The sequence below is a fragment of the Salvelinus fontinalis genome, chromosome 31 (genome assembly GCF_029448725.1).
Source record: "Salvelinus fontinalis isolate EN_2023a chromosome 31, ASM2944872v1, whole genome shotgun sequence".
NCBI classification, from domain to species: Eukaryota; Metazoa; Chordata; class Actinopteri; order Salmoniformes; family Salmonidae; genus Salvelinus; species Salvelinus fontinalis.
Genome location: NC_074695.1, coordinates 7,341,786 through 7,364,371, shown reverse-complemented (window position 1 = coordinate 7,364,371; position 22,586 = coordinate 7,341,786). Strand labels below are relative to the sequence as shown.

Below are 22,586 nucleotides of genomic sequence, written 5' to 3'. Positions count from 1 at the left end.
GCTCCAGGTACTGTGAAGGGGTGACTAGTATTGACTATATCACTGTGATGCCCCAGGTACTGTGGAGGGGTGACTAGTGTTGACTATAACACTGTGATGCTCCAGGTACTGTGGAGGGGGTGACTAGTATTGACTATATCAATGTGATGCTCCAGGTACTGTGGAGGAGTGACTAGTATTGACTATAACACTGTGATGCTCCAGGTACTTTGGAGTGGTGACTAGTGTTAACTATATCACTGTGATGCTCCAGGTACTGTGGAGGAGTGACTAGTATTGACTATAACACTGTGATGCTCCAGGTACTGTGGAGGGGTGACTAGTGTTGACTTTAAGACTGTGATTCTCCAGGTACTATAAAGGGGTTGGCTAGTGTTGGCCTCTACATTCCTGAGCTTCTTGAGGATCCTCTTATCCAGGATGGCTCTAGATTTTCCTGGTGTGTGCCCATGGTAGATCCAGCCTTCTCCGTGATTTTGTTCATCCTGTCTACTTCCTCCCTCATGATGTTTCCACCACTTTTCTCAACTTTTCTGATGCTCTTTATATTTTGTTTTTTAACAGCATCTGCCTGCCTGGAAGTTACAAAGCAAAGGGACTTTAATTTCTCCCTGTTTTCTCTTCTCGTAGTGAATATGACAATAGTTATTCTACCGTGAGATACAGTAGGACAAATAATTCAAATTAAACACATGGAAGTGAAGAGATTTAGCGCATGGCGTTAGATCTCTGCCGTGAGGCCGTTTTAGGCGGCTGGATGGTGGTGCATTCTAAGGTCAGCCTCCTATATTGAATCCACGCTGTGGGCTGTGATAGCACAGGAATCGCTCTCCTTTCAGCTCCTCCATTCTCAAACAAGAAAGGTCTTCCAAGCCTTTCCCTGTAAGCTATAGGCTGTGTTAATGCTCCAGTCACTAACACACCATATTACAGTCTGGTGTCTACGGCTGGTTACTGGTGTCTACAGCTGGTTACTGGTGTCTACAGCTGGTTTGTGTTGTCTACAGCTGGTTACTGGTGTCTACAGCTGGTTACTGGTGTCTACAACTGCCTACTGGTGCTTACTAGTATCTACTGGTGCTTACTAGTGTCTACAGCTGGTTACTGGTGTCTACAGGCGGTTACTGGTGTCTACAGCTGGTTACTGGTGTATACAGCTGGTTACTGTTGGCTACAGCTGGTTACTGGTGTCTACGGCTGGTTTGTGTTGTCTACAGCTGGTTACTGGTGTCTACAGCTGATTACTGGTGTCTACAGCTGGTTACTGGTGTCTACAGCTGGTTACTGGTGTCTACGGCTGGTTACTGGTGTCTACAGCTGGTTACTGGTGTCTACAACTGCCTACTGGTGCTTACTAGTATCTACTGGTGCTTACTAGTGTCTACAGCTGGTTACTGGTGTCTACTGCTGGTTACTGGTGTCTACTGCTGCTTACTGGTTTCTACACCTAGTTACTGGTGTCTACAGCTGGTTACTGGTGTCTACAGCTGGTTACTGGTGTTTACAGCTGGTTACTGGTGTCTACAGCTGGTTACTCTTGTCTACTGCTGCTTACTGGTGTCTACTGCTACTTACTGTTGTCTACGGCTGGTTACTGGTGTCTACAGCTGGTTACTGATGTCTACAGCTGGTTACTGGTGTCTACAGCTGGTTACTGTTGGTTACAGCTGGTTACTGGTGTCTACAGCTGGTTACTGGTGTCTACAACTGGTTACTGGTGTCTACGGCTGGTTACTGGTGTCTACAGCTGGTTACTGGTGTCTACAACTGGTTACTGGTGTCTACAGGCGGTTACTGGTGTCTACAGCTGGTTACTGGTGTCTACAACTGGTTACTGGTGTCTACAGCTGGTTACTGGTGTCTACAGCTGGTTACTGTTGGCTACAGCTGGTTACTGGTGTCTACAACTGGTTACTGGTGTCTACAGGCGGTTACTGGTGTCTACAGCTGGTTACTGGTGTCTACAGCTGGTTACTGTTGGCTACAGCTGGTTACTGGTGTCTACGGCTGGTTTGTGTTGTCTACAGCTGGTTACTGGTGTCTACAGCTGATTACTGGTGTCTACAGCTGGTTACTGGTGTCTACAGCTGGTTACTGGTGTCTACGGCTGGTTACTGGTGTCTACAGCTGGTTACTGGTGTCTACAACTGCCTACTGGTGCTTACTAGTATCTACTGGTGCTTACTAGTGTCTACAGCTGGTTACTGGTGTCTACTGCTGGTTACTGGTGCCTACTGCTGCTTACTGGTTTCTACAGCTAGTTACTGGTGTCTACAGCTGGTTACTGGTGTCTACAGCTGGTTACTGGTGTTTACAGCTGGTTACTGGTGTCTACAGCTGGTTACTCTTGTCTACTGCTGCTTACTGGTGTCTACTGCTACTTACTGTTGTCTACGGCTGGTTACTGGTGTCTACAGCTGGTTACTGGTGTCTACAGCTGGTTACTGGTGTCTACAGCTGGTTACTGTTGGTTACAGCTGGTTACTGGTGTCTACAGCTGGTTACTGGTGTCTACAGCTGGTTACTGTTGGCTACAGCTGGTTACTGGTGTCTACGGCTGGTTACTGGTGTCTACGGCTGGTTACTGGTGTCTACGGCTGGTTACTGGTGTCTACGGCTGGTTACTGGTGTCTACGGCTGGTTACTGGTGTCTACAGCTGGTTACTGGTGTCTACAGCTGGTTTGTGTTGTCTACAGCTGGTTACTGGTGTCTACGGCTGGTTACTGGTTTCTACGGCTGGTTACTGGTGTCTACAGCTGGTTACTGGTGTCTACAGCTGGTTACTGGTGTCTACAGCTGGTTTGTGTTGTCTACAGCTGGTTACTGGTGTCTACGGCTGGTTACTGGTGTCTACGGCTGGTTACTGGTGTCTACAGCTGGCTACTGGTGTCTACAACTGGTTACTGGTGTCTACGGCTGGTTACTGGTGTCTACAGCTGGTTACTGGTGTCTACAACTGGTTACTGGTGTCTACAGGCGGTTACTGGTGTCTACAGCTGGTTACTGGTGTCTACAACTGGTTACTGGTGTCTACAGCTGGTTACTGGTGTCTACAGCTGGTTACTGTTGGCTACAGCTGGTTACTGGTGTCTACAACTGGTTACTGGTGTCTACAGGCGGTTACTGGTGTCTACAGCTGGTTACTGGTGTCTACAACTTGTTACTGGTGTCTACAGCTAGTTACTGGTGTCTACAGCTGGTTACTGTTGGCTACAGCTGGTTACTGGTGTCTACGGCTGGTTTGTGTTGTCTACAGCTGGTTACTGGTGTCTACAGCTGATTACTGGTGTCTACAGCTGATTACTGGTGTCTACAGCTGGTTACTGGTGTCTACGGCTGGTTTGTGTTGTCTACAGCTGATTACTGGTGTCTACAGCTGATTACTGGTGTCTACAGCTGGTTACTGGTGTCTACAGCTGGTTACTGGTGTCTACAGCTGGTTACTGTTGGCTACAGCTGGTTACTGGTGTCTACGGCTGGTTTGTGTTGTCTACAGCTGGTTACTGGTGTCTAAGGCTGGTTACTGGTGTCTAAGGCTGGTTACTGGTGTCTAAGGCTGGTTACTGTTGTCTACAGGTGGTTACTGGTGTCTACAGCTGGTTACTGTTGTCTTCGGCTGGTTACTGTTGTCTACAGATGGTTACTGGTGTCTACAGGTGGTTACTGGTGTCTACTGGTGCTTACTAGTGTCTACGGCTGGTTACTGGTGTCTACAGTTGGTTACTCTTGTCTACGGCTGGTTACTGATGCCTACAGCTGGTTTGTGTTGTCTACAGCTGGTTACTGGTGTCTAAGGCTGGTTACTGTTGTCTACAGGTGGTTACTGGTGTCTACAGCTGGTTACTGTTGTCTATGGCTGGTTACTGGTGTCTACGGCTGGTTACTGGTGTCTACTGCTGGTTACTGTTGTCTACGGCTGGTTACTGTTGTCTACAGGTGGTTACTGTTGTCTACTGCTGGTTACTGGTGTCTCTGCTGGTTACTGATGCCTACAGCTGGTTTGTGTTGTCTACAGCTGGTTACTGGTGTCTAAGGCTGGTTACTGTTGTCTACAGGTGGTTACTGGTGTCTACAGCTGGTTACTGTTGTCTATGGCTGGTTACTGGTGTCTACGGCTGGTTACTGGTGTCTACAGGTGCTTACTGGTGCCTACTGGTGTTTACTGGTGTCTACTGGTGTCTACTGGTGTCTCCTGGGCTTACTGCTGCTTAAGGCGTCAGCATACTTTAGTTTGGCTGGCTGCTAGCCGAAGTCGGCTAGGCGAACCGAACGAGTGTGCTCGCGTACTCCCTTAAAAGACCTTCACTTGAAAAATGAGAAAAAAGCGGCAATAGTAGTGTTTATCCATTTTGAGACACCGTAGACAGTATACACTTCAAGAGATGTGTCATTCATTTTAACATTTATGCAAAGGAGATCTTATTCGCTCAATTTTACATCTAACTAAAGACCGGTGGACACGACACGACTTTCAAAATCCTAACATCACTGGGCCTCACATTAAAAGACCATCTTTCCTGCAGTTTTTTGTGTTGCCAACGTAGTGGTGCGCACACTAAACGATCTGGCACATACTGGGGGTCACATACTACAAGATTCTTCATTTGGTGGTGAGGATTCTCCATACCTCCACGCTGTCTCACCAAAACAATGATGTGATGATGTGATTAGAATGTTAAGGTAACTGGAACGAGCTGTGGCTTAAAGCAGCCTCAAACTTTCAGTCAGACAGTCATGCTTACCGTACAGAGTTTAAATAATTAGCCAACATTTAAAAATGTAATAACATTGCTTGTGAATTTCAGAGCTGTAACGATTTGACACTTTGGTTACAGGCAAGTACAAACGCATACTAGTAGTAGTCATGGCTCCTGTTGGAGAGTCTACACATTCTGGGTGATGTGAAACAATGACATCATCTTACTGGCTTCTTCTCTGGCGAGCTCTCGTTGGCTACTGCTGATCACCGTTCTCAAAACTTGTCGTTGCACATCTCACACTACAAGAGCAATGCAGATTTTGTGCCGATAAAATCAAACACGTTTGAAAATAATTGGGACATCTGGGACTGCTCAAACACGGGATTGGTAGCCGTCAGATTGGGTCTCTGACCGGTTCATATTAAACTACTGTCGTTGACGGCCGCTCACGCAACGACATGGGGATTTTGCCTCCAATCTCAAAAACTTGTCTTGGAAGGCTAGATCGGGGCCAAAACCGTGTTGTGTACACCCGAATTAAGATGTTTGGTGCAGTATTTCTCAATGGAAAAAATGTGCATGAAAATTAGTCATCTCGTTGAATGACAACAAAGCGTTTACTGAACAATCCCTACTGTTGACCAATCACTGACGAAAGTGCGTAGATTTCGGAATGCCTCAAGAAAAAATGTTGTGTGCCTGAACACCCCATAAAAGATTAATGTCCAAAACCAACAAAAGCGTCACAAAATGTCATCATAATATATGCACAAACTCTTCCGAACTATCTACTGGTGCTTACTGGTGTCTACTGGTGCTTACTGGTGTCTACTGCTGCTTACTGGTGTCTACTGGTGCTTACTGGTGTCTACTGCTGCTTACTGGTGTCTACTGCTGCTTACTGGTGTCTACTGGTGCTGACTGGTGTCTACTGTTGCTTACTGGTGTCTACTGGTGCTTACTGATGTCTACTGCTGCTTACTGGTGTCTACTGGTGCTTACTGGTGTCTACTGTTGCTTACTGGTGTCTACTGGTGTCTACTGTTGCTTACTGGTGTCTACTGGTGTCTACTGGTGTCTACTGGCGTCTACTGGTGCTTAATGCTGCTTAAGTGAGACTCACTCAATGGTGAAAAGATAAATGCCAATAATAGCAGCTCAATGCTTGGTATAGTTTCTCCCTAACATTTCCCTGGTGAAATAGTGGTCAATATAGACAACTCAGTGTTTATTATCCTCTTCAGTGATCTACTCATCTATTCGTGGTCTTGTAAGATGGCTGCTCCCTCAGTGGCTTGTCAAAGGCTGCAAGCTGTTGTGTCAGTTAAGTTTGTCAGTGATGCAAACCAGAACCCAAATGAATCCCACACATTCTCACCCCCCTCACTCCTCTCTCTCTCTCTGTCCCTCAGTAACCTGCTGTCCAACCCCTACGTGTGTGACTGTCACCTGGCATGGCTGGGTTTGTGGCTGAAGAAGACCAGGGTTGTGAGTGGGAACCCTCGCTGTCAAAAACCTGCCTTCCTCAAGGAGATCCCCATCCAGGACGTGGCTAAACCCGATTTCACCTGCGACGGTACGAAACACACCACACCACGCCCACAGAGACAACCCCTAAAAATACAGACACCCCATCCATCACACCTGGCCCTGTTTCTCCCAGACCCTCATCCATCTAACCATCCATCACACCTGGCCCTGTTTCTCCCACACCCTCATCCATCTAACCATCCATCACACCTGGCCCTGTTTCTCCTGCACCCTCATGCATCTAACCATCCATCACACCTGGCCCTGTTTCTCCCAGACCCTCGTCCATCTAACCATCCATCACACCTGGCCCTGTTTCTCCCACACCTTCATCCATCTAACCATCCATCACACCTGGCCCTGTTTCTCCCACACCCCCGTCCATCTAACCATCCATCACACCTGGCACTGTTTCTCCCAGACCCCCATCCATCTAACCATCCATCACACCTGGCCCTGTTTCTCCCAGAACCTCATCCATCTAACCATCCATCACACCTGGCCCTGTTTCTCCCGCACCCGCACCCTCATCCATCTAACCATCCATCACACCTGGCCCTGTTTCTCCCACACCCTCATCCATCTATCCATCCATCACACCTGGCCCTGTTTCTCCCAGACCCTCATCCATCTAACCATCCATCACACCTGGCCCTGTTTCTCCCACACCCTCATCCATCTAACCATCCATCACACCTGGCCCTGTTTCTCCCACACCCTCATCCATCTAACCATCCATCACACCTGGCCCTGTTTCTCCCACACCCTCATCCATCTAACCATCCATCACACCTGGCCCTGTTTCTCCCACACCCTCATCCATCTAACCATCCATCACACCTGGCCCTGTTTCTCCCAGACCCTCATCCATCTAACCATCCATCACACCTGGCCCTGTTTCTCCCACACCCTCATCCATCTAACCATCCATCACACCTGGCCCTGTTTCTCCCGCACCCTCATCCATCTAACCATCCATCACACCTGGCCCTGTTTCTCCCAGACCCTCACCCATCTAACCATCCATCACACCTGGCCCTGTTTCTCCCACACCCTCATCCATCTAACCATCCATCACACCTGGCCCTGTTTCTCCCGCACCCTCATCCATCTAACCATCCATCACACCTGGCCCTGTTTCTCCCACACCCTCATCCATCTATCCATCCATCACACCTGGCCCTGTTTCTCCCAGACCCTCATCCATCTAACCATCCATCACACCTGGCCCTGTTTCTCCCACACCCTCATCCATCTAACCATCCATCACACCTGGCCCTGTTTCTCCCGCACCCCCATCCATCTAACCATCCATCACACCTGGCCCTGTTTCTCCCGCACCCTCATCCATCTAACCATCCGGCTCTATGTGAAGGGTCTTATGACAGCAGGCTTTGTGTCCAGGGCCCCTGGTTCTGGGGCAGGCTCTATGTGAAGGGTATTATGACAGCAGGCTTTGTGTCCAGGGCCCCTGGTTCTGGGGCAGGCTCTATGTGAAGGGTATTATGACAACAGGCTTTGTGTCCAGGGCCCCTGGTTCTGGGGCAGGCTCTATGTGAAGGGTATTATGACAGCAGGCTTTGTGTCCAGGGCCCCTGGTTCTGGGGCAGGCTCTATGTGAACGGTCTTATGACAGCAGGCTTTGTGTCCAGGGTCCCTGGTTCTGGGTCAGACTCTATGTGAAGGGTATTATGACAGCAGGCTTTGTGTCCAGGGCCCCTGGTTCTGAGGAAGGCTCTATGTGAAGGGTCTTATGACAGCAGGCTTTGTGTCCAGGGCCCCTGGTTCTGACTTTTAGACTCACTGCTCTATTTCTGTCTTAGCTACTGTCACACCTCTCCATCTACATCCATCGGCTGTGTAAAATGCACCACGAAATCTGCTGCTTCCACCTGTTACGAGGCATAGGCCCAAGACCGTCTACACAACCCCCTCCCCTCCATGACTCTGTCCTCCTGTAGTCCACGGCATGTGGGACACACTCTCTCTCTCTCTCTCTCTCTCTCTCACAGACACACACACACACAGACACACACACTGTCCACCCACATAGCTATTAACTCCTGTATCTGACAGAACAGGGGCCAGGGCTAGGGAGTAGGGACTGTGAAGACCAATGGAACAGTAACCGTGGGCGACCACATTATCTCATGTCAGTGTGGGTTTTATGGGGACTCGGTCATTTCCCCCAGGCAGAGTGAGGGAGATGGAGGCCCAAGGAACTGAACTGTGGCCGTAAAATGTTACACCAGAAAGGAAAGGCGGTTTGGCTTCGGTCTGGTCGAGCACAGGATGAGCTGCCTCTCTCTCTCTCACAGTGGGTCTCTTGTCAAATGCACTGGGCTCTTGGGAAAAGAGCACTTCTACTCTTAAGGACTATAGGGATTAGCTCCAAAAAATTTCTCATATAGTCAATTGACTTGTGAGTTGTAATAATTTGGTACATTATATTTTAGTCCCAGACAGCCAAGTTTTACAGTAGATATAGAGTTTCACTAGAGGAGCTACGCTAGTTTCATTTGTTCGGCTACAGTGGCTTCAGAAAATATTCATGCCCCTTGTGTCACGCCCTGGCCTTAGTATTCTTTGTTTTCTTTATTATTTTAGTTAGGTCAGGGTGTGACATGGGGAATGTTTATGTTTTGTTGGTTTTGGGTGTTTATATGGTAAAGGGGTTATGGGGTGTAGTATATGGGTTTGTGTTGAGTGTAGATGTCTAGCGTTGTCTATGTATGTTTAGTTATCTAGGAGAGTCTATGGTTACCTGAATGAGTTCCCAATTAGAGACAGCTGATTTCGGTTGTCTCTGATTGGGAGCCTTATTTAGGGTAGCCATAGGCTCTCATTGGTTGTGAGTAATTGTCTATGTAGAACGTTTGTAGCCTGTATGTATGTGCACAACGTTTGTAGCTTCACGGTCGTTTTGTTGTTTTGTTCGTTTTGTTAAAGTGTTTCGTGTTTCTTTTTCGTCATCTTTTAAAATAAAAGAAGATGGCTTATTTTCCAACTGCTGCGTTTTGGTCCGTCAATCCCCCACACGATCGTGACAGAATTACTCACCATAGGACCAAGCGGCATGGAAGGCGGCAACAGGACCTACCTACACAGGATTTCTGGAGTTGGGAGGACGAATTGGAAGGAAATGGACCTTGGGATCAACCTGGAGAATATCGCCTCCCTCGTGAAGAGCTGGAGGCAGCGAAAGCCGAGAGGAGGCGATATGAGGCGGCAGCACGGAGACAAGGCTGGAAACCCGTGAGTACAACCCAAAAATTTCTTGGGGGGGGCCTTAAAGGGAGTGTGGCGAAGTCAGGTAGGAAACCTGCGCCTACTCCTTGTACTTACCGTGGAGAGCGAGAGTACGGGCAGACACCGTGTTACGCAGTAGAGCGCACGGTGTCTCCTGTACGCGTGCATAGCCCGGTTCGGTACATTTCAGCTCCACGTATCGGCCGGGCTAGACTGAGCGTTGAGCCGTATGTCATGAAGCCGGCCCAACGCATCTGGTCACCAGTGCGTCTCCTCGGGCCGGCGTACATGGCACCAGCCTTACGCATGGTGTCCCCGGTTCGCCTACATAGGCCGGTGCGGGTCATTCCACCTCCCCGCACTGGTCAGGCGACGGGGAGCATACAACCAGGTAAGGTTGGGCAGGCTCGGCGTTCAAGGGAGCCAGTACGCCTGCACGGTCCGGTATTTCCGGCGCCACCTCCCCGCCCCAATCCAGTACCACCAGTGCCTCCTCCACGCACTAGCTATATGGTGCGTGTCTCCAGCCCTTTACCACCAGTGTCTAAACCACGCACCAAGCCTCCTGTGTGTCCCCAGAGTCCTGTGCGTCCTGTTGCTGCTCCCCGCACTAGCCCTGAGATGCGTGTCCCCAGCCCGGTGCCACCAGTCCCGGCACCACGCACCAGGCCTACAGTGCGCCTCAGCCGGCAGGAGTCTGCCGTCTGCACAGCGATGACTGAATTGCTCGTCTCCCCAGCGCCATCTGAGCCATCCGTCTCCCCAGCGCCATCTGAGCCATCCGTCTCCCCAGCGCCATCTGAGCCATCCGTCTCCCCAGCGCCATCTGAGCCATCCGTCTCCCCAGCGCCATCTGAGCCATCCGTCTCCCCAGCGCCATCTGAGCCATCCGTCTGCAATGAGCCTGCAAAGCCGCCCGTCTGCCATGAGCCTGCAAAGCCGCCCGTCTGCCATGAGCCCACTGAGCCGTCCGCCAGACAGGAGCCGCTAGAGCCGTCCGCCAGACAGGAGCCGCCAGAGCCGTCCGCCAGACAGGAGCCGCCAGAGCCGTCCGCCAGACAGGAGCCGCCAGAGCCGTCCGCCAGACAGGAGCCGCCAGAGCCGTCCGCCAGACAGGATCTGCCAGAGCCGTCCGCCAGACAGGATCTGCCAGAGCCGCCAACCAGACAGGATCTGCCAGAGCCGCCAACCAGACAGGATCTGCCAGAGCCGCCAACCAGACAGGATCTGCCAGAGCCGCCAACCAGACAGGATCTGCCAGATCCGTCAGCCAGCCATGAGCAGCCAGATCCGTCAGCTAGCCATGAGCAGCCAGATCCGTCAGCCAGCCATGAGCAGTCAGATCAGTCAGCCAGCCATGAGCAGTCAGATCCGTCAGCCAGCCATGAGCAGCCAGATCAGTCAGCCAGCCATGAGCAGCCAGATCCGTTAGCCAGACATGAGCAGCCAGATCTGTCAGCCAGCCATGGGCCGTCCCTCAGTCCGGAGCTGCAGTCCCTCAGTCCGGAGCTGCAGTCCCTCAGTCCGGAGCTGCAGTCCCTCAGTCCGGAGCTGCAGTCCCTCAGTCCGGAGCTGCAGTCCCTCAGTCCGGAGCTGCAGTCCCTCAGTCCGGAGCTGCAGTCCCTCAGTCCGGAGCTGCAGTCCCTCAGTCCGGAGCTGCAGTCCCTCAGTCCGGAGCTGCCGTCCCTCAGTCCGGAGCTGCCGTCCCTCAGTCCGGAGCTGCCGTCCCTCAGTCCGGAGCTGCCGTTCCTCAGTCCGGAGCTGCCATTCCTCAGTCCGGAGCTGCCATTCCTCAGTCCGGAGCTGCCCCTTACCCTGGTGCTGCCCCTTACCCTGGTGCTGCCCCTTACCCTGGTGCTGCCCCTTACCCTGGTACTGCCCCTGACCCTGGTACTGCCCCTTACCCTGGTACTGGCCCTTAGTCCGGAGCTGTCCCTTAGTCCGGAACTCCCCCTTAATGTAATGGGATTAATGTGGAGAGGGGTCATTTTGAAGAAGCTAAGCAGGTGGTTAGGGACTGTGGTGAAGTGGGGACCACGACCAGAGCCGGAGCCGCCACCGTGGAGGGAAGCCCACCCAGACCCTCCCCTAGACTGTGTATGGTGCGCCCGGAGTTCGCGCCTCAAGGGGGGGGTTATGTCACGCCCTGGCCTTAGTATTCTTTGTTTTCTTTATTATTTTAGTTAGGTCAGGGTGTGACATGGGGAATGTTTATGTTTTGTTGGTTTTGGGTGTTTATATGGTAAAGGGGTTATGGGGTGTAGTATATGGGTTTGTGTTGAGTGTAGATGTCTAGCGTTGTCTATGTATGTTTAGTTATCTAGGAGAGTCTATGGTTACCTGAATGAGTTCCCAATTAGAGACAGCTGATTTCGGTTGTCTCTGATTGGGAGCCTTATTTAGGGTAGCCATAGGCTCTCATTGGTTGTGAGTAATTGTCTATGTAGAACGTTTGTAGCCTGTATGTATGTGCACAACGTTTGTAGCTTCACGGTCGTTTTGTTGTTTTGTTAAAGTGTTTCGTGTTTCTTTTTCGTCATCTTTTAAAATAAAAGAAGATGGCTTATTTTCCAACTGCTGCGTTTTGGTCCGTCAATCCCCCACACGATCGTGACACCTTGAATTATTCCACATTTTGTTGTGTTACTGACTGAATTTAAAATTGATTAAGTATATATATTTTTTCTTACCAATCTACACACACAATACCCCATAGTGACAAAGTGAAATCATGTTTTTAGAAATTTGTACACATTTATTGAAAATGAAATATCTCATTTACATAAGTATTCACACCCCTGAGTCAATACATGAACAAACACCTTCGGCAGCGATATCAGCCAAGAGTCTTTCTGGGTGAGTCTCTAAGAGCTTTGAACACCTGGATTGTAAAATATTTGCCCATTATTCTTTAAAAAAATATTCAAGCTCTGTCAAATTGGTTATTGATCATTGCTAGACAACCATTTTCAAGTCTTGCCATAGATTTTCAAGCAGATTTAAGTCAAAACTGGACACTCCAGAAAATTCACTGTCTTCTTGGTAAGCAACTCCAGTGTAGATTTGGCCTTGTGATTTAGGTTATTGTTCTGCTGAAAGGTGAATTCATCTCCCAGTGGCTGGTGGAAAGCAGACTGAACCAGGTCTTCCTCTAGGATTTTACCTGTGCTTATCTCCGTTCCGTACATTTTTCATCCTGAAAGGCTCCCAGTCCTTAACGATTACAAGCATACCTATAATATGATGTAGCCACCTCTATGCAAATATGGAGAGTGGTACTCAGTAATGTGTTGTATTGGATTTTCCCGAAACATAACACTTTGTATTCAGAACAAAATGTTAATTACGTTGCCACATTTTTTGCAGTATTACCTCAATGCCTTGTAAACAGGATGTATGTTTTGGAATATTTCTATTCTGTACAGACTTTCTTCTTTTCACGGACAAGACTCCTCCCAATAAACGTCAACCTGCTTAAGAGGCATTAGAAGAAGACAAAAATGTATATTACCAATTGCAGGATAAATCAATGTTAGCGTTTACATAGCTGCCCATAAATGTTTGTAGCATTTCACTTTATAAGTTGGTAATGTAGACTTCTTCTAGCCCATTGCTTTATACTACAGATAATAATATGATTAGGCTATAATAAAAAATATTTTTTTAAATAACAGTGTCAGATTTTCAATCATTCTAATTACCCCTTGATTTTCACAAATAGGACTTGGAAATAAATATTAGAGCATAACCCCAAAACTAAGGACTAATTAGCCTACACTGTTGTTTATGATTGTGTTGTCATGGAGGACTGATTGGGCTCTTCGAGTTGAAAAGGAAATGCTGCTCTTATGGAACTGCATGCTTTGAGCACTACCGATAATTGTTATTTGCAAATGTATGCCATATGATGCATTTGCTATAGGCCTATTGTTGACATTTTTGTGACACTTTGATATCTTGATAATTAGCAGCTGTTTAAGTCTATCAGAAGTGTGCGAGTTTGAGAAAGGCTGCTAGGCCTATGGAATGTTTGGGAAATCAGCAGGAATTAAAAACCACATTCCTGGTCTTCTGAAATGAAACTAGTTGTTGACAGTATGGAGCACAATACCACAGGGGAGTTTAGAAGGGAGGAACTCAACATTTAATTCCATAGGCTGGGATCAGCGCTATGCAGCTGTTGCAAGAGAGCATTTTTCACTAGTTGTCCACTGGGGCGTATTCATTACGTCGATTCTGTTGCAAAACGTTTCTTAAACTGAAGCAAATGGAACAAAACAGGGAGGGACCTACCTCTAGTTTTGCTCTGTTTGCTTCCGTTTGGTTCTTAAACGGTAAACGGTTTCCATAATGAATACACCCCTGGTTTTAAAAGAATGATTGATAGGAAGCTTAAACTTCTTTAATTCAACCATTATTGGGTTAAAATACACATATACATTTTATATTTATTGGAAAGGAGCATCAAGTTCTTCCACCACCCTGTGAAGTTCATCACCCTGTAGTTTCACCACCCTGTGAAGTTCATCACCCTGTACTTTCACCACCCTGTACTTTCACCACCCTGTGAAGTTCATCACCCTGTACTTTCACCACCCTGTTCATTCACCACCCTGTGAAGTTCATCACCCTGTACTTTCACCACCCTGTGAAGTTCATCACCCTGTACTTTCACCACCCTGTGAAGTTCATCACCCTGTTCTTTCACCACCCTGTGAAGTTCATCACCCTGTTCTTTCACCACCCTGTGAAGTTCATCATAACTTCTTTCATCTGTAGCCTAATAAACTGCATGCTCTCCCGTCACGTAACTCCAAGTTTACTTTGATATTAAATCAATATTTGCACATAAAATCGTTTCCACCTACATTTCCCGCATACTACATTTTACCAACACAAAAAGACCCCAGCGTGTCTAGCGGATTTCCCCCCCCGATGTACCTTAAAAAGGTTGGATAGAATCCCTGTTAGAGAGAAAACAGAAAGGAGTCAAATCATGTTTTCTCCTTTCACAGCCATTAAACTAAGTGCTTTAAAGTCCCCTTTGGCCTCATGGTGAAATCACTGAGCGGTTTCCTTCCTCTCCGGAAACTAAGTTAGGGAGGATGCCTGTATCTTTGTAGTGACTGGGTGTATTGATACACCATCCAAAGTGTAATTAATAACTTCACCATGCTCAAAGGGATATTCAATGTCTGATTTTTTTTCTTTTTCCCATCTACCAATAGGTGCCCTTCTTTCGAGGTATTGGAAAACCTCAGTGATCTTTATGGTTGAAACTGTGTTTAAAATTCACTTCTCGACTGAGGGACTTTACAGATAAATGTATGTGTGGTGTACAGAGATCAGGTAGTCATTCAAAAATCATGTTAAACACTATTATTGCACATAGAGTGAGTCCATGCAACTTATTATGTGACTTGTTAAACACATTTTTACAAAGGGGTTGAATAATTATTGACTCAAGACATTTCAGCCTTTCATTTTTTATTATTTTGTAAACATTGCTAAAAACATAATTCCACCTTGACATTATGGGGTATTGTGTGTAGGCCAGGGACACAAAATCTCAATTGAATCCATTTTAAATTCTGTCTGTAACACAACAACATGTGGAAAAAGTCAAGGAGTATGAATACTTTCTGAAGGCTCTGTATCTATAGCTGGAAGCCATAGGCGGAAGGTCATGTTTCATTTAGCCCTCAATGCTACATGCTAAGTAGGAGGGAGCAGGAGGAGGATTTAGGGCACTCTGTATCCCTCCACCTCAAGGTCCACATTGCTGCAGTTACAATGACACTCACTGACTCCGTCCTATTTTTAGACTTCTAGTTGTAGCTAGAGTAATGACGTAGAAAAAAAGTGTTAATTAGTGGGAGATTTCAGGTCCCCCAATCAACAAGTCAGCATTTCGGCTCCCTCCCTCCATCCAGCCCCTAGTCCTCTACAGACAGGCTGCATCAGCCAAGCCAGACCCTGTCCCAGACCCTGTCCCAGACCCAGGCAGTGCTGTGGGTTATTGTTGAGCACACTTCAGATTACCTTCCATTAATGTCTTATTTCCCTGTTTCTTTCTCACCTGGGGTGTAATTCAAGCCTTTACAGATATCATCTCTCAGGCCTTGGATGAGAGCTGCTTGGGGATGGAGGGAAATGGAGGAAGACTCAGGCCAAGAGCAATATTATGTGCCATATCTCCTGTTTTTCTGTAATAATGGTATTTTTATTTATATTTATTGAACCTTTATTTAACTAGGCAAGTCAGTTAAGAACAAATTCTTATTTACAATGACGGCCTACCCCGGCCAAACCCTAACCTTACCCCTAACCCTAACCCTACCCCTTGCCACACCCTAACCCTAACCCTAACCTTACCCCTAACCCTAACCCTACCCCTTGCCACACCCTAACCCTAACCCTACCCCTTGCCACACCCTAACCCGGACAACGTTGGGCCAATTGTGCATCGCCCTATGGGACTCCCAATCACGTCAGGTTGTAATCAAACCAGGGTCTATAGTGACGCCTCTAGCACTGAGATACAGTGCCTTAGACCGCTGCACCACTCGGTAGCCCCAAAAATGTTCCTCACACTATGCAGGCAACTGGCTGAGAGATTTAGGATATGTTGGTGCAATTATCAGATTCTCAATCAACTTAGGGCTTCATTTATAGAGTTCCACTTTCAAAGGGGCAGAGTAAAGTTCTGGCACTGTTGCCAGGTTGTGAAATGTCTATCATTAACTATTTTGTACCCTCCTCTCCTTAACTTCTCCTCTAATGTGAGTGGAATGTGATGTGATTTACAGTCATATTTCATCTGTCTTCCTTCCTTCCTTCCCTCTCTTTCTCCCCCTCTACCCCCCCCCCTCTCTCTCTCTCTCCCTTCCCTCCCTCTCTCTCTCTTTCTCTCTTCCCCTCTATCTCTCCCTTCCCTCCCTCTCTTTCTCCCCCTCTATCCCCTCTCTCTCTCTCTCTCTCTCTCCCTTCCCTCTCTCTCCCTTTCTCTCCCCCTCATTCTCCCCCACCCCTCTCTCTCTCTCTCTCTCCTCTATCCCCTTGCTCTCTCTCTCTTCCCTCCCTCTCTCCCTTTCTCTCTCCCCCTCTCTCTCTCTCCCTCTCTTTCTTTCTTCCTCTCTCTCTGCAGGCACTGAGGAGAATGTATGTTTTCCAGTGTCAAGCTGCCCGGAGTCATGCACATGCTCAGACACAATTGTGCGCTGCAGTAACCGGGGGCTACGCATTCTGCCCAAGGGCATACCCAAGGACACCACCGAGCTGTGAGTCACCCACACACACACACACACACACACACACACACACACACACACCTCCTCTGGCTTGCTAGTTTTTGTCTGTGCTCTGTGTTATTCAGAGGACTAGTCGTCATCAGCTGGGTGAGGCCAGGGTAAGGCCGGGGTAAGGCTGGGTGAGGCCAGGGTATGGCTGGGTGAGGCCAGGTGAGGTCGGGTGCCCATAGGGGTGGCAGGTAGCCTAGTGGTTAGAGCGTTGGGCCAGTAACTGAAAGGTTGCTAGATCGAATCCCTGGTAAAAAAGGCAGTAAAGCCATTGTTTCTAGGCCATCATTGTAAATAAGAATTTGTTCTTAACTGTCTTGCCTAGTTAAATAAAGGTTAAATAAAAAAAATAGCTCCATAGCTGAAGGTCAATGAGGCGTATCAGTGGGGGGGTACAGGGGATGTTCATCACCACCAAATGACCCAGTGATCCAGAGAGACTGAGATGGTACACTGAGAAACTGCTGCATTAACACCACACTGCCTGGGCACTTTACCATCAGAGCAAGAGAGAGAGAGATTTAAAAAATCTTTATTGGATCTGGGAACAATAAACATTCAAACAAAACCATGGTTACACATCATTCAAAAACACAACACCAAATCTTCCTCCACAACAACTTCTGTAGACCCCATATGCTCATTAACAGCCCAATGTTATTAACCAGTTTGTAATAGGAAAACAACCCTCAGTCTCGCTGGCAACATCCCCTCCAGCATGCCTACCACATCCACAGACTCCTGTCCCCGAATACTGTTCTTTCATGTCTTCCAGATTGCTAATTTAGCTGCCCCTGACACAAAGTTAAGTAAGACAACTACAGCCCCTCGACTAAACCTGGACTTTGACCCAATTATAAACAGTCGGGAAGAGAAAACATCTCCCAGAGTTGAGAACCAACTAGTGATCAAGTCAATCATCCCGACCAACCTGGGACACTGTAAGAACATATGTGCCAGAGTTTCATACAGAATGGTCACCCTTCCCCAACAGAAGGATCCAGGTGTACCAGATGCATGTTGGTGGCTAAGCTCCGTGTATTATCCTCCATTGGAGGTCAGCTGTCCTCTTATCAATAGGCACTTTATATAAAGACTTTTGGTGCCTCCTTTTGGGGAGGCACCTGGACCAAACACACCTGCCCACCTCATCCATTTCACCCCTTCCAGGGAAGAAGCACGGGACACTTATACACATATCATGTACATGGCCTTCTTTCCCACCGCCTTGAACTCCCCCAGCTCCGGGGTATGGAAGGAAAGCAGTATCCCCACGTCCTCCTCTAACGCCCCCGCCGCAGCACTAACATTCAGCGCAGGGAACACATCATCCGACCCTCCGTCCACCGATCAGAGTTGGAAGTATCAGTCACATACTGCCGATGAAGTACTGGCAAGGAATCGCAGACCTCAGCTATGATCTTCCTCAGTAGGTGGGATGATCAGATCCCTGCTCTTTCTCCCAGCTCCTCCAACGATCTACTCCTACTCCGCATCAGATGACCCAGCTTGGTACACCCCACACCTAACAGGCATGAACGTAGGCTGGCTGAACACATAGCAGTGGTGTAAAGAACTTAAGTAAAAATACCTACTTAACTTGTTAGGGATAGTGTTAGGGTTGCGTAACTGGTGGCAGTGAGGTCAGACGCAGCAGAGCAGAAATAGGTAATAGCCGGAGCAGTTTAATTTCAAAACCAACGGCAATACAAGAAGAAAATAAAATCTTGAAAATCCCCCAGAAAGACCAGTCATTAGTGGTAATGAAAGTCTGACAGAACCCATCTCTAAGTACATTGATTACTTTATTAAGCCTTTTCTGACGTCACTCCCAGCCTATCTTCGAGATACCACAGATGTGTTGAACAAAATTAAGGAATTGAACAATATAGTGTTGCGGTAGGGGATTTTGAGTAGACCTTACCGGGTCCCCCGTCAAGACTGACGCAAGTCGTATCACTCGAGTTCTTATATCATTCGACAAACAGATGATTCACAGGTCCGCCGGACTGACCTGGGTTGGTTATTCCTGCCCTTATCTCGGAGAATTGCCTTTTAGTGTTTATTGTTTCGGGATCTTAGATAATATCAATCAGACTTAGAGAACCTCTTCCTTGTGGTACCTTTACCAGGCATCTTTGGTTCCCAAAGAGTAGGCTCTCAACTCGCCCTTGCTCTCTAGGGTTCCCAAAGAGTAGGCTCTCAACTCGCCCTTGCTCTCTAGGGTTCCCAAAGACTCTTGTATCTAGACATAAACCATAAAATCGGTTGTAAATCGATTTACGATTTAATGCCTATTTACCCTTTATAGAGTAGACTCTTCCACTCGCCATTGCTCTATAGGGTTCCCAAAAAGTAGACTCTTCAACTCGCCATTGCTTTATAGGGTTCCCAATTACTCTTGTATCTAGACACACGATTTACGATTTAATGCCTATATCCGTCGGTTAATACTGCTTGAATATTAATACAGAGTAACTTTACTTTTTACAATATAAATGAGTTGGCTGTCCAATCCTTTAAATTGTCTTTTGTGTAGAAACTAGACTTGTTCCCCCAGATCTTGGAGTGTCAGAGGTGTTCTCTCCCCAAGGGCTTTGGGTCTAGTTTCTACTTTTTATTCAATGTTTGCAAAGTACACAGTTTTACACATCATTACAGTTTCTTTACGTCCTTACAATAAAACATCAATAATCATCAATACACCTGAACTCTTAATGCCTTATCTATGTATTACAACAAGCGGTTAATTACCTTGGCGTACGTTGCCCTGGTTGGTTCCCGGACAGAGTATGTTCTTCAACTCACATTTTCTCCATAAGTTTAGCCAATCACTCAGTATCTGTTTCTTCTGCTAGAAGTTGTACTTTGACTTTTTCTTTTTTGATATTTTTTATAACTGATTAGTAGCGAGACTGCTTTCGTAGCTCAAGACCCTCTGTAACCCCACTGATGCTTTTTATCAACTCCGGTTAGGGGGTGGATGTATTAAGCACCGGTAGTGTATAGGGTATTGTCTCAGTAGGTCTCGCCCAAAAATCAGCAGTCAAAAGATACAATTGTTCTAGAGTATGAAAGTCAGATATGACCTTTTAGGTTGATGGTAGTTTGAAGTATCACGAGTTCAGTGATAAGTCAAGTAGCACTACCATACCTTCTTTTGGGAAGGCATGCTTCTTATATACTCTCTTCGGGACCCAGTCAACCCTCGCTGCTATCTGCACACATTTACATTTATGCGACGCACATTTCACCGCTTCCTTCCGGTTTCAGTTCTTTCAGGAGCTGCAGCCACTCTGCGTCTCGAGGATCTGGTGTTGTACTTCCTTCTCCTTGTTTTTAGCACAATGTCTGTTAGAGAGAGTGTATTTTGTTACAAAATACAGCACTGAAGCAGAGAACATTAAAAGAATCATTAAAAATCTTGGGGAATCATCCAAAATGATACGCTACTACGCCAAGTCTTTCCTGAGCCACCAGTCATAAGCTTTAAGAGATGTCCTACCCTAAATTACAAATTAGTCCACAGTTATCTTCCGGGTGACTCTCAAAAAACTTGGCTTGACCACAAACCCAAGGGCTCTTTTAAATGTAACCATTGCAACCATTGCAGAAATATTGCACAGAAGAAGTATTTTGTTGACACAGCTTCCAATATGGAGTATTACGTCAAGCATTACATTAACTGCAACACCACTCATGTCATCTATAGATTGGAATGTCCACAGTGTAAGGTGTTCTACATTGGACGGACAAAGAGACGCCTTCAAGACCGCTTGGCGGAACACAAATACGCCATACGGGTAGGCAATGAAGACTACCCCATGGCAAGGCACTACAAGTCCTTACACCATGGCAACCCTGCCTCCCTACAAGCTATGGGTATTGATCATGTTCCGGCCTCTATTAGAAAAGGGGACCGTCTTAAACAGTTAAACCAAAGGGAAAGTTTTTGGATTTACAATCTACAGGCCACTAAGTACCCTGGTTTAAATGAAGATATGGATTTCTCATCTTTCCTGTAGGGTCGTGATGGGTCCATTTACTGTCATCTAGTGGACATTTTGCTCAATTGCCCTCAGCTATGTTTAGACTGTTGCTCATGTTTTCCTGTGTTCTAGTGTACTATGGAATATATTGCTTTCTTATTCTTGACACTTCTCCCAGTAATATTTAAGGGTAGAACTACCTTTCTAAGTGTTTTGATACTTTGATACTTCTAGCTTGGAGTATGTTTATGATAACATAGCTACAGTATTTCACTTTTTAATGTGTATATTATTGCCTACTAGGTATGTCCAATCAATTTTGTAACCACTCCCTCTTCCAATTAGGGCTAATTGGAAAAGCTGTTCAAAAGAGGACATTGTATTCTCTTTTTGTTTTGTACTCCCTGACGAAGGCCATGCAGCCGAAACGCGTCGGTTTAAAAAAAAACGTTGTTTCTATTGAACATGCTAATAAAGGCATTTTAATTAATTATATGAAGAGTGCCTTGGTCCTCTTTTCTTTTTGATGACAAGAAGAACCTACATGGGTACAAAACCGCTAGAAGACCGGCGACGCCGACCGCCGTACACCACCCAAACAAGGAGAGGAAACGACTTCGGTGGAAATCATGACAGATAGGTTGAGAAGTTCGCCATGCTCAACCATCCGATCAACAAGACCCTCTTCTTGAAGAAAAACACCACCCCTTTATTCAACCTGCGACGCATAAGCAACATTCTCATAGCCTACCTTCTCTCCTACGGCGACCAGAAACTCCTCCACAGTGACATTAGTTTCAGTAACACACCTAAAGCTGTGTCAAACTGACAGGGACGGCGTCCCCATGTGGGTCGCCATCCCCACCAAAACCAGGGCAATTCCAACAGGAAATAAAATATACCTAATTCTACCACTGAAAAAAAAACTTAATCATGCATAGAACAAGGAAAACACAAAGACAAGGAAACAAAAAGAAAACACAGGCAATCTAACTCCAGACACCACTTGCACTCGCTCATACAATTCCCAGCATGCACCAACACTCCCAGCATGCAGAGAGAGAGTGTAACGGGTGTCCTCCTCCTCTTCGGACGAAGAGGAGGAGTAGGGATTGGACCACAGCGCAGCATGATGATTTGACATAACGAAGTTTATTAAAGTAGAGACGAAAACCGAAAACACTTCAACAAACTACAAAATAACAAAACGATGTAGACAGACCTGAACATGGAACTTACATAAATACACAAAGAACTCACGAACAGGAACAGACTACATCAAACGAATGAACAAACCGAAACAGTCCCGTTTGGTGCAACATACACAGACACAGAAGACAACCACCCACAAACAAACAGTGTGAACAGCCTACCTTTATATGGTTCTCAATCAGAGGAAACGTCAAACACCTGTCCCTGATTGAGAACCATATAAGGCTAATTACAAACGACCTAAACATAGAAACACATAGCATAGAATGCCCACCCCAACTCACGCCCTGACCAACTAAACACATACAAAAATAAGAGAAAACAGGTCAGGAACGTGACAGAGAGTGAGAGAGAGAGAGAGGTCTAATGTCTTCACATTCCTCCTCATTTCAGATACCTGGAAGGAAACCTCCTGACATCTGTTCCCAAAGAACTGTCCAGTCTGAAACAGCTCTCTCTTGTGTATGTATTGTACCAGGTCTATCCCTCCCTGGCTCGTCAGAGATACGATGTTAACGATGCCAAAGCAATCTCCATTTTATTGAGATATTTGAAGCAGAGAATATTTTACATTCTTTATTGAAACATAAAAACTGACCAGTTGTGT

General features: G+C 46.9%; 1 protein-coding gene across 3 annotated transcripts in view; it reads left to right on the top strand.

Annotated features, from left to right (window-relative positions):
* Window positions 1–22,586, top strand: part of LOC129829472 (slit homolog 3 protein-like) — a 450,259-nt gene that overhangs the window by 423,825 nt on the left and 3,848 nt on the right. For 2 of the 3 annotated variants that reach the window (XM_055891174.1, XM_055891173.1), the window contains 3 exons: window positions 6,114–6,277; window positions 16,628–16,760; window positions 20,491–22,354. In XM_055891174.1, the coding sequence (XP_055747149.1) occupies window positions 6,114–6,277; window positions 16,628–16,760; window positions 20,491–20,803 (610 nt within the window). In that variant the 3' untranslated portion in view covers window positions 20,804–22,354. The other variant, XM_055891175.1, reaches the window with a different exon arrangement.